The sequence below is a fragment of the Equus caballus genome, chromosome 7, assembly GCF_041296265.1.
Source record: "Equus caballus isolate H_3958 breed thoroughbred chromosome 7, TB-T2T, whole genome shotgun sequence".
Taxonomy (NCBI): domain Eukaryota; kingdom Metazoa; phylum Chordata; class Mammalia; order Perissodactyla; family Equidae; genus Equus; species Equus caballus.
Window position 1 is genome coordinate 27,358,811 of NC_091690.1, and position 12,139 is coordinate 27,370,949.

The 12,139-nt window shown below is 52.6% G+C and overlaps 1 protein-coding gene across 3 annotated transcripts; it reads left to right on the forward strand.

The window, feature by feature from the left end:
• Nucleotides 1-111: 111 nt before the first annotated feature.
• On the forward strand, nt 112-9,120 carry C2CD2L (C2CD2 like). Of its 3 annotated transcripts, none has more exons than XM_023644966.2 (14): nt 112-821; nt 2,827-2,922; nt 3,288-3,407; nt 3,578-3,688; nt 3,785-3,901; nt 3,996-4,107; nt 4,200-4,308; nt 4,993-5,057; nt 5,148-5,275; nt 5,367-5,541; nt 6,238-6,339; nt 6,479-6,612; nt 6,700-6,985; nt 8,035-9,120. In XM_023644966.2, the coding sequence occupies exons 1-14, from the start codon at nt 468-470 to the stop codon at nt 8,244-8,246; spliced, it is 2,121 nt and encodes a 706-aa protein (XP_023500734.2). In that variant the 5' UTR covers nt 112-467; the 3' UTR covers nt 8,247-9,120. The 3 variants fall into 3 exon arrangements, with proteins under 3 accessions (XP_023500734.2, XP_023500733.2, XP_023500735.2); XM_023644965.2 differs by having other exon boundaries at nt 320-821; nt 6,476-6,612; XM_023644967.2 differs by lacking the exon at nt 6,238-6,339 and having other exon boundaries at nt 320-821; nt 6,476-6,612.
• The last annotated feature ends 3,019 nt before the right edge of the window (nt 9,121-12,139 follow it).

A 12,139-nucleotide genomic window follows, 5' to 3' on the forward strand; every position in this document is an offset into this window, starting at 1 on the left:
GGGCTCACCAAGCCCCGCCCGGCGCGGGTGCGGCTCCTTTAAGGGCGGGTGGGGGCGGGGCGCTGGCCGTGTTGTCAGTGTCAGCTCTGCGCACGCAACCCTCCCGGAGCCGGTGCCGGCCCGGAGCCCCCGCGTCTCTGCAGACGAGTCCCCGCCCGGGTCCGGCGGGGCCCGCGCCGTGGGAGGAGTCGGGCGCTGGCCGACGACTAGCCCAGGTCGGACTGCCGGACCTACAGAGGAGGGACCGGGACCACAGAGAGAGGGACCCCAGCGTCAAGACCCCCCAGGACCTCCTCTCATCGATCTGTGGCACCCACTAGTCCCGGGCACCCAGCCCCGGAGAGCCCCCGAGCCCGCGCGCCCAGCCCCGGGGGAGCCCGCCCCCGCCCCGCGGCCCGCCCGGGCCATGCTCCCCCGGGGCAGCGGCTGAGCCTGAGCCGGGACCGGGACCGGAGCCCGCACGGAGCATGGATCCGGGCTGGGGGCAGCGGGACGTGGGCTGGGCGGCCCTGCTGATCCTCTTCGCCGCCTCGCTGCTCACGGTGTTCGGCTGGCTGCTGCAGTATGCCCGGGGCTTGTGGCTGGCGCGGGCCCGCCGGGGCCGGGGCCGGGGACCCGCCTTAGCTGCCGAGCCCGCGGGCTCCCTGCGGGAGCTGGGCGTATGGCGCTCGTTGCTGCGGCTGCGGGCGACTCGGGCCGGCGCCGCTGAGGAGCCAGGTGTCCGGGGCCTCCTGGCGTCGCTCTTCGCCTTCAAGTCTTTCCGGGAGAACTGGCAGCGGGCTTGGGTGCGAGCGCTGAACGAGCAGGCCTGCAGGGACGGGGTGAGTTGGACAGGAGCACCTACGTGGTCCGCTCACTCAGCCTTTGCTTTCAGGGGAGGGACTGCTCATGCCAGGAAGCCGGATGGGGGTGGGGATCAACTGGGGAACCCCCATGGCTTCTCTTCCCCTACGGGATCAGAGAAAAGGGTGCAGGTGAGGCTAGAGGTTGCAGAAATCCCGCTATGTCCCAAATCCTCTATTCTTGTGGTCAGGGTACTCTTTGGCTCCAAACCCATGCACAAGTTGCTGTTCTCATAGCAACGCTAATCCCTGTGCCTGAGGGCACTTCCGTCTAGCCTGGGTGCTGGTTGTGTTGGTGGGTGGGGGGGTTAGAAGAGAGACAGGTGCACCTGCAGAAGGAAATTGCCTGGTCCTCATGCCACCACACCCAGCTAGCCTTTCATGCCCCAAATCCTTGGTGTGATCAGGCAGATCCCCAAGGAGCCTGAATTACCCCCCACCTCCCACCCCTCTGTAATTTCACTGCTACAACTAAGACATCCTTCTGCATGCTGACCTACAGTGTATGTGTTGAGGGAAAGGTGTTCAGGTGGAAAACAGATTGACAATCTAAGCCCTTCCCAGTAGATGAGCCTGGAGCTGCCCCTTGAGGGTCAGTCACAAACCAGCCCAGCCTACTTCCTCCCGTTGCACCATGGGCATCTGGCCTCCCAGGAAGTGGGGCAGGAAGCGTGGTCATAAGATTGAGGTGGGGTGGGAGGTAGAGGCTTCCCTCTCGCGGAGCCCTCCTCATCTTGGCCCAGTGATCTCTCCTTGCCTTCCCAGTCCATCAGCCCCTTGCTTAGAGAGTTCTTCATTTCCAGCCACCACTAGTCTGGGGGCTTTACTTTACTAGCTCTCCAGATGCCTGGAAACAGAAGTGGCCACACAAGAAGTTGCTCTGTCTCCTCTGCCCAGCAGAAAGCCAGATGGCATATGTCAGTCTATACCTTCAACTCACCCCTCCACCCAGCTCTTCCTGTACCTTGTCCCTGGGTCAGGAGCAACTCCCCAGGACAGCTGACTCAGCCGGACATTGGCCTCCCTTGCAGGGGGTGGGGAGACTGGGGTTCCAAGCATCCATCTCCCCATCTCCCTGGGCCTGGCCTTGGAATGAGACAGCTATAGGAACAGAAAATTTGGCTTCTCCTGGTTTGCCAGGCAAATGAACATTGCGGATTTGTTTCCTCCCAACCCAAGACCCAAGGAAGAGCTGCCAGCTCAGTCTGTGCCTCTTCTTCAATTCTTCTTCCCATCCTGATCTCCAGATGGGGCTGCAGTAGGTTGCTTCCACTGCTGTGGAAGAATTAGGAAGCTCTTTCAAGACCTAAGCTAAGCGGCTTTCTGCTCCCTAATACCACCCTGCTGTCTGCCCTGAGGAATTAGCCGGGCCCCTCTGAGCCCTCTGAGCTTGCTTTTCTTCCCAGTCCCTCTGGTAAAGTTCCCCAAGGCCTTGCTGAGCTAGTTTTCATCTCCAAGAATATGGATAGAGTCATATTCTTGCGCCTCCACATCCTATTTATCTGGAAGAAGGCTTAGCCTCGTTTCTCCAGCTCTTGTCTTGAATAAGTGGCCCTATTGCTTTCACCCTTAGCTCAGCCATGTCTCTTTCTGCCCAGCTATTATATATGGGTGGCAACCAACACCTTTATTATTGTTTTCTATGCACACGTTTCTTTGGGGGTAGAATGGGGGATGAAGAGGAAGGTGGAGGGAGAAGAGGGAGGCTCCAGGTATTCCAGGAGGAATCTAGGGTCTTCAGCTCAAGGTGATCTGGTCTCTGAGGTGGTCTAGCTCCCCAGTTCTCCCTAGCAGCTGCAGGCCCCTGGAGAGGCAGGGTTGGAGGGGTGCACTTCCTGTCATAAAGCCCTGAGCTAAGGAGGGACCAGAAGCCAGCCTGCAGCTGAGGCCTCCACACTGCCAGGGCCCAGCTAGCAACTGAGCAGGCCAGATCTGTGGGGGGTGGCTCCAGAGACCTGATCCTATGCCCACATTACTCCCTCAGAGCTCCATCCAAATCGCATTTGAAGAGGTGCCCCAACTCCCACCGGGAGCCAGCATTAGTCACGTGACCTGCGTAGACCAATCAGAGCGCACCATGGTAAGGGTCTGCTGGGCACTGCCTTCTTTAGGGCCTAAGGAGGGCTGGTCCCAAGAGTTCCCTTTAGTCCAAGGGTTCTTAACCTGAAGTCCGTGCATGCCTTAGGGATCCAAGGATTAGCTTTAGGAGGTCTGAGAATCCCACTGAAGTTACATGCAAAATGTGGTACATGTGTGTAGATCTATATTTTCTGGAGAGAGGAGTCTTTGGCTTGCATCTGATTCTTTTATGGGTTTGTGACCTCAAAAAGGTGATCCCAAGGACAACTGAAGTGGGGAGGGGTCTGCTGACCCATTTAGGGCAGGGCAAAGCAGGGTTGAGCTCCCTTCCTCTGTGCCTGACCCTCCTTCCCTCGCCTGTCTCAGGTGCTGCATTGCCAGCTCTCTGCTGAAGAGGTGATGTTCCCAGTCTCTGTGACCCAGCAGTCCCCCGCTGCCGTCTCCATGGAGACCTACCACGTCACTCTGACACTGCCACCAACACAGGTGGAGGGGGATGTGGGAAACTGAGTTGGGCAGGGGGTGGTTCGATTACCTCAGCCTTTTCAGTTTGGTTCCTGTCTAGGATGGAATTTGGGAAGGAAGGGTCCTGGGGAGTTGGGAGTAGTTGGAGGAGTGGGGCAAGTCAAGCCAATCCCTTTGTCCCTTGTCCCTAGTTGGAAGTCAACCTGGAGGAAATCCCTGGTGGGGGACTGCTTGTATCCTGGGCCTTCACTGATCGCCCAGATCTCAGCCTGACGGTGCTTCCCAAGCTGCAGGCCAGGGAGGTAAGGGGGTAGGGCTGGCGGGGAAGAAGCACAGCAAGGAGAGGGAGGCAGAGCTGGAGGCCCCACCTCTTTGTTCTCCTCTTCTCCTCCCTGCAGAGAGGTGAGGAGGAAGTAGAGCTCTCCACTATTGAAGAACTGATCGAGGATGCCATAGTCAGCACCCAGCCAGCCATGATGGTCAACCTCAGGGCTTGCTCTGCCCCTGGAGGCCTGGTGAGTAGGCACTCAAAGCAAATAGTTTGCATGCATACTGTCCCCAGGGTACTATGTTGGGATTCTTGCTCTTTTTACCTCCTTCTGCTCTTAGGTACCGAGTGAGAAGCCACCCATGTTGCCCCAGGCCCAGCCAGCCATCCCCAGACCTACCAGGTTATTCCTACGGCAGCTTCGAGCATCTCACCTGGGGAGTGAGTTGGAAGGTGAGAGCTAGAAGTGGCTAGGGGATGGCCTCTCTATTCCTTAGTGGCTTCCCATCTTTGATCTGAGCATCCTCTAATTTCTGGTCTTACAGGCAGTGGGGAACTGTGTTGTGTAGCTGAACTCAACAACCCCATGCAACAGAAGTGGACCAAGCCCATGAGGGCTGGCCCAGAGGTGGAGTGGACCGAGGACCTGGCACTGTAAGGAGTGACTCCCCCACCCCCACCCCTGCTCCCATGGACACACTGAGGCTCAAACCCTTCCAGCATAGCCCTGGCATGAATCAGCTCTGTTTTCAGTAAACCTTGGTGTGAGCCCCTATTGTATGCCAGGCCCAGCCTAGGTCCTGGGGATACAGACCTGGCCAAGATACACCCCCACATCCTACTGCTGAGTTGATTGCAGGCTTGAGGCAGAGACAGATGTACATAAAGAAGATGGTATAAGTGTTCCAGTCGAGGTTTACACGAAGCGCTTATGTGATCCCACATAAGGATCAGAGTAGGCTTCATGGAGGAGGTGGCATTTAAACTACATCTTAGAGCAAGAGCAGGATTTCAACAGAGTGTGAGAGAAAAGTATTCTTGGCAGAAGGAGCAGCTTGAGCAAAAGAAAGAGGGTGTTTGGACATGGAGAGACTAGGAAGGCAGGATGGGGCAGGACCAGGGAGGCCTTGAAGGCCCAGCTGAGGAGTACGGTCTCCACTCGAGCCTTGTCCCATTCTCTTGAGAAGAGAGTATTTGGAGGCAGGAATTAATCTGATTGGGGCACTTGTCCCATCTTATTTATGTGCAGCTCCCTCTGCCTCTGGTCTGTGATCAACTCAAACGTGGATTCAGTTTGCTAATCTTCCCCCTCCCTGCCCCATCTCCTCTTGGCCACAGGGATCTGGGTCCCCAGAGCCGGGAACTGACCCTCAAAGTGCTGAGGAGCAGCAGCTGTGGAGACAGTGAGTATGGGGCAGGGAGGGGTCCCTCTGGGTGGGTGCTGAGTGGGGCCTGGTCATGGGCCCAGCTCACTGTGCCACCCCCTTCCCCAGCTGAACTCTTGGGCCAGGCCACACTGTCTGTGGGCTCCCCTTCCAGACCACTATCCAGAAGACAGGTGTGCCCACTCATTCCTGGGCCAGGGAAAGCCCTGGGACCGGCAGCCACCATGGCAGTGGAGGTGAGAAGCTGACCCTTGGGAGAAGGTGGGGGCACACAGGGGAAGGGCAGTCTTTGAGGCCCTGCCTCTTTGCTCTTCCACCCCTCGGCAGCTTCAGTATGAGGAGGGCTCCCCCCGGAACCTGGGCACTTCCACCCCCTCCACTCCACGCCCCAGCATCACGCCCACCAAGAAGATTGAGCTGGACCGGACCATCATGCCCGATGGCACCATTGTCACCACGGTTACCACTGTCCAGTCCCGGCCCCGTGTAGACGGCAAATTAGGTAAAGAGGAGGAGCCCAGCTCTAGCCAGGGGCCCCGGACTGCAGATCCGTGGCAGGACAGGGAAAGGGCAGGGGAAGCCCTGCTTCCAGCTCCCCCTATTCTCCGACCACATCTTCCTCATTATCCTTGTTTCCGTCAAACTTTCCCTTACATCCCTCCATTTCCCAGCTGTCCTCTCCCCCTTCAATCCTGGATCTGCCAGCCCCTCATACAGGACTCCTGCTCTTCCAGCTCCCCAAGATCCCCCTTGTCTTTTCACAGATCTCTTCCCTTCCCCCTCTAGCCCCAACTGCCTAATTGTCCCTTCCTCTACCCTCAACATTCCAGCCCCCTGGGGGATCCTCTAACAAACCCAAAGGCCTCTGTGTATTTCTCCCACTCCCAGGGGCCCTCCATGACATTTCTCCCATCTCTAGGGGTCCTTTGGAAGTCCCCCTACCTCCAATGGACCCCTGTGCATCTCCGTATACTCACGATATTTTCATGGCATCTCTCCACACCCTCAGTGGGCCTCGTGGCATTTTGGTTCCTGTGGTGTCCTTTTGTCCCTATGGCATCTTCTTAATTACCCCTGTGATTAATCATCCCTTAGTCACCCCTGCCCTCTGAGTCAACCAAAGTCTCAACAAAGACAGTAGGGGGTGGGGGCCACTCTAAAGCACCTCGCAGCTCACTGACCCTCCCCCACCCACCAGACTCCCCCTCCCGCTCCCCGTCCAAGGTGGAGGTGACTGAGAAGACAACAACTGTGCTGAGTGAGAGTGGTGGCCCCAGCAGTACCTCCCACAGCAGCAGCCGTGAGTGGGGAATTGGGAAGTGTGAGTGTTGGTTGGCACCGGGGCCCCAGGGTCAAAAACCGCTTTGGATGGGGCACAGTTCAAGTCCAGGAAGGAGCCAGGGAAGAGACAGGTTATCTGTCCTCTGTACCTCCAGCAGGGGAGAGCCACCTTTCCAACGGCTTGGACCCTGTGGCAGAGACAGCAATTCGCCAGCTCACTGAGCCCAGCGGGCGGGCAGCCAAGAAGACACCCACCAAGCGTAGCACTCTCATCATCTCTGGTGTTTCCAAGGTAACGGGGCTCTGGGGAGAAGAGCTGGGATAGGGAGAAAGCCCTAATGGGTCACTCCTGCCCATTAAAACTTGTCCCTCTTGCCAGGTGCCCATTGCTCAGGACGAGTTGGCACTGTCCCTGGGCTATGCGGCATCCCTGGAAGCCTCAATGCAGGATGATGCAGGGACCAGCGGAGGTCCCTCTTCGCCTCCCTCAGACCCACCAGCCATGTCCCCAGGGCCCCTAGATGCCCTCTCCAGTCCCACGAGTGTCCAGGAAGCGGATGAGACAACACGTTCGGACATTTCTGAGAGGCCATCGGTGGATGATGTTGAGTCAGAAACAGGGTCCACTGGTGCCCTGGAGACCCGCAGCCTCAAGGATCATAAAGGTGAGGAGATACTGGCAGCCCCCCCTCTTCTTTTATACCCAGTATCATGACCTGGGTCCAACCGGATACTGAGGGACATGGGAGCCTCCAGCCAGTTTGCCTTCTCCTTCCTCCCCTAGGGATCACTAGAGTTCCCAGCCTGGTTCAGCCAAACTAGAGTAGAAGGGGAACTTGATGCCTTGGGGCCTGGCCTGGATCTGACAGGCTTGAGTGATAGGAAGGGATGCCAAAGTATTTCCCCTTTCATCCATTTTTCTTTCTTCCTGAGTCTAAGCACATATCTTCCTTCCCTCATTCTTTTTTTTTTTTTTTTCTTCCCTTTCATTCTATACTCTCTCCCCAGTGAGTATAAGAAATTCTACCCTGGGCCAACCCTAGGAGTGTCCCTCTGGCAGTGACACAATCCGTGGATAGCTGTGGTGCTTCTAACTTCTAAGGATGTGGGGCTTGCTCCCAGACATCTTCATCCCTCTGCCAATGAGTCTGTCAACCACGAATGTATTTAACTATTTATGATTTAAGCTTGCATCACTTCTTGAGATAATGAGACTCCTAAGTCCCAAGCCTGCTGTGTAAGCACCTTCCTCAGTATGATGGTCCTGAATTCACCTCTTTGAAGTTTTCCAGACACACAGCTTCCTGCTCACATCCTGGAATTTGGTAAACAAGTCAGTGTCAACCCACCTTGTTCCTTCACGATTTCATAAGCTTCTAGGAAAAGCCTTTGCTCAGCCTTTATGTTTCCATAGTAAAGAGGCCCAGTCGTTAAGTCTGTCCTCACAGAGCAGCCGGCCCCATGACGTTCCTCCTCAGGGCCAGTAGGCAGGGGTGCACACAGTCCCATGAGCCCTACCATCTTATTCTCAGGAAGGATAAAGGGCGTGTTTTGTCTCTACTTTTTTTCCTAAGGAAGGCTGATTTCTAGGCCAAGGGACTGGTTCTGTTCTACATCTTCGACCCCTCCATGCTTGGTCCTTTCTCTGCACCCCACCTCACCCCACCCCCATTGTGCCCCTCTCTCTGTCTCAGCCTCCCCTCTTCCCCCACAGTGAGTTTCCTGCGCAGCGGCACCAAGCTCATCTTCCGCCGGAGGCCTCGACAGAAGGAAGCTGGTCTGAGCCAATCACACGATGACCTCTCCAACGCGACAGCCACACCTAGTGTCCGAAAGAAGGCTGGCAGTTTTTCTCGCCGCCTCATCAAGCGCTTTTCCTTCAAATCCAAACCCAAGGCCAATGGCAACCCCAGCCCCCAGCTCTGAGGGCCCTCCTCACCTCCTGAGCTAGGAGAGGGCAGGAGTACTCTCAGCCCCTTCCCCACATCCCCTTCCATTCCCCTTCCTGGATTCCCAGCAGCCTGGGCCGGGGAAGCCCTCTGGGTTCCAGGAAGCCCTGTCCACTCTGGGCTGTGGGGCCAGTTGGAAGGGTTCTTGCAAAGGGAAGCTTGTGAGAGCTGAGGACATAGAAGAGGGAGTGGGTGGCTGGGAGTAAGAGGAGGGCTCTGTCCTGGCATGTGTGGGCATTCCTCAGAACTGTTTGCCTGCTGTTGACTCTGGCCCCTCAGTGGAGTCCCAGGGTGCTCAGCTCCTCAGCTGATCCTTCCTTCCTTATTTATTCTCTTTTCTATTTATATGTGTGGTTCAGGATCCTCAGTGAACAGATGATAGAGGGCATCTCTCCCAGGTGACCCTTCTTTCCTGTCCCAGAAGGGTAGGCAATGCCCTTTGGGATGGGGCTCCCACACCTCCCTCAGGTCCCCACTCCGACCAGCACCAATGTCTGCCTCTGAGAACACTGGCAGCTTATAGAAAGCCGGGCCGGTGCCCGGGATGGGGGGCAGGTACTCCCCACCACCCTGCCTCCCCTTCTGCTCCTCATCCCTCCCTCCCCCTTTATTACCGTTTTTGTACTTGATGCCTTCTCTGTGAGCAGTGGCTCTGTTGGAAGGAGGGAGCCAGGAGCCTGGTGGGAAGCCTTCCCCAGAAAAAAATGGCTTTAGGGGCTTTATTTAAAGACTGTGTGATGATGGAGCAAGAGCAGGGCTGCACCTCTGTATGTGGGAGATGATGATGTCCATTGCTGTGTGATGGCTTGGAATTTAATTTATTAAATTAAAGTCAAATTGGAGTTTATAAACTGGACAACTGGTTATCCTTTGAAAGGCAAATGGGTAGTGAGGCTATGTGTTGATGGAGCAGGAGGATCAGAGACAGCGGCCCAGAGAGTGAGGTGGGGTAGGTGACACACATATTGGGTCTGCTAAGAAGTTCCTGCAGGGAGGAAGGCACATGTAGAGAGACGACTAGAAGAACAAGAGTCTTTGAAGGGTGAAGTTGTAGCAAAAACGTCAATCAGAAAAAAAATGTCAATTGGCTAGTACAGGCATCTTCATTCCCCTTTCTTGAACAGGCTGCTGCTTCCAGGATATAATAGAGCCCAGAGCATGGCCTCTCGATCTAGACTGCCCGGATTTGAGTCCCAGCTCCACTAATTACCAGTGTGACCTTGGGCAAATTATGTAGCCTTAGAGTGCCTCGGTTTTCTCATCTGTAAAATGGGGACTGCGCTAATGGTAGCTATCACTCGGTTGTGGGTGAGGTGTAAATGAGTAAAGTGCTTAGAACTCTGCTGACAAATAGTCAGTGCTGAAGAAGTGGTAACTGTTGCCTCAGAAGAGACAGATTGGGAGGGGGAAGTCTTATAAGGGTTTCATCATGCTAAAAAGCCTTTCATTCCCAAATGTGGGCAAGTTTCAAGGAGTTATGGATACTAGCAAACTCTACATCCCACATTCCTGTTCTCTGGGACCTTACACAGGGCTTGAACCAGGTTAGCTGCTGCAGGATGTCAGACAGAGCACTGGACCAGGGACGGAAAACCTGAGTGTGCCACAGACACACCAAGTGACCTTGAGCAGACCAGTTCTCCTTTCTTAACTTCAACTTCCTCATCTCTAAAATGAAGAGTGGCCTTGATAATCATTCAGGTCTGAGTTATCCAGCCTTGCTATTCTGACTTACCTACATCACAGGGGGTTCCAGACACAGGCGGCGCCTTTGGGTAGGCAGCATGGAATTGTTAATATTCCCCATGCTCCTGTTCATACTAGCCACAGAATGGGATAGTTAGAAAGAGTAGCAGAGTTTGGATACTTGGTTAATTTGTATATAGTGACATGCTCAACTCTAGGTCATGAAAACTCCAAGAGATTTATCAAGCTGCTTCCCCTGATCTAAGAAATGCAACTCTTAGTGGTTCACAGAGGAGCAGTTTGTTTGTTTACCAACATGACAAGACAGCCTAACACACTGAACTTGAAATTTCACAGGAAACTTTTGTGGGTGGGAGAGCACGTCCTCTGATTCCCCCTGGACCTGTGGCCTGAGTGGACGGGACCTGGAAGTTGTACTCAGCTTCCAGTGCTAAGCTGCCCAGAGCTCAACGGAATCACATATATTTTGTAGTGAAGAAGAGCCTGGTCATCTTCCAAAAATAGGGATTTTAAAAATGAATGCAAATTACATATATATGGTAACATAAAAACTAGACTATTGGTGGTGAACATAATGCAGTCTACACAGAAATTGAAATACAATAAGGTACACCTGAAATTGACACAATGTTATAAGCCAATATGACCTCAATTAAAAAACAAAGAAAAGAAAAAATTTCAGAGCAAATATCAAATCCAGGGCTGTACTTTGGTTCCATTGTTTAGATCTCAGGAGGATGTAAGATGATGCTTCATAGAACCTTTTAAATAGACAATAACAACAAAAAACATGAACACAAAAGAAACACAAAACAATTTAATCAACCGTTTCCATTTTACACTTTCGGAAGAGATCCATAGCTTTTGATGAGCATGAATTATGCTTTTAAGTTTTTGTGGCAGTTTTTAAAGAACAAATCTGAGTTATCCAGCCAAAATTGTGGCTTGTTTTCAAAAGAAGCAGATTGAGATGGAAGTAAACTATGCTAGACAGCAAGACACTGCCTCAAATTTTGGAAACATATGTGTGGATCTCAGAGCTATCGTGAAATTTTTGCTCTGTAAAAATTGTTTGAGTCTACACAGCTCTGTGAATGAACTTTTTCTTCATGAAGTTGCTAAATTAAAGCTAAGAGCCATCTTGTCTTATAAATGTCAATTAAAATAAGGTTGGCATTTCATGAAGTATTACTATAACTATGTGCTTTTGAATGAATAAAGTTGATAAAATATAATTGTTACTTTTGAATTATATTTTAAAATTCCTATTTTAAAATAAGGACAAAACTGCAATTCAGTGCTGTTAGTAACTAACTTCATGCACAAATTTCTGATTTTATTATGACTTTGTTATTTTTAATGATGTCTTTAAGTTCATTTTTTTTATATTGGGCATTTAATATGTTTTCTGATTATACAAACTATGTAGGATTATTTTTAGGTTAGAAAATATAGAAAAATATAACAGTAAAATAGGTATCAATCCCAATGAGCTTTACTAAGGTACATGACTTATTTAACAAATATGTTTTGAACCCTTACTGAGTTTCAGCCACTAAGCTAAGTGAAGGGGTTATAAAGGTGAAGAACGCATACAATCCCTGCCCTCCCTCACTGAACTGAGTCTGAGGAATGCAGACAAGTAAACAGGCAAATACTATACAACGTGATAGAGCCCTTATGGGGAAATACAGGAAACGGATGTCAAGGAAGACTTCTTGGAAAAAGAAGCATCTTCACTGAGACCTGAAGAATGAGTAGGAATCAGTCAAATTTACGTGGGAGAGGGAGACAGGGAAGTGTTCCACGCAGAGGAAACAGCAAGTTGTACAAGGAAGGAGAGGTAAAAGGCGGCTAGGTGTGGTGGAGAAACTGAAAGAAATTTGGGGCTGAAGAGCAGGAAGTCAGGTGGAGAAGGACTCAAGACACAGTTGGAGAAGTATGCAGGGCCCAGATGCTGAAAAGTGTAGAAAGCCTCAGCACGGTTTTGGGGTTTTGGCCTAAGGGCAACGGAATGCCTTAGAGTGTTTAAGAGGGGGATGGTGGTTTGATCTGATCTGCTCTTTGAGTGCTCTTTGGAGAATGGTTTGGTGGGAACCAAGAGTGTACACAGTGGAACCAGTTGTTAGTGTAGACATCAGGGCGGGACGTCGTTAATGGACT

Bases quoted from the DNA above. Each gene is read 5' to 3' on its own strand.
- C2CD2L (XM_023644965.2), top strand. From the start codon at position 468: ATGGATCCGGGCTGGGGGCAGCGGGACGTGGGCTGGGCGGCCCTGCTG. The intron at 3,689-3,784 runs GTAAGGGGGTAG...TCCTCCCTGCAG, and splicing joins CCAAGCTGCAGGCCAGGGAG to AGAGGTGAGGAGGAAGTAGA. The intron at 3,902-3,995 runs GTGAGTAGGCAC...TTCTGCTCTTAG, and splicing joins GCTCTGCCCCTGGAGGCCTG to GTACCGAGTGAGAAGCCACC.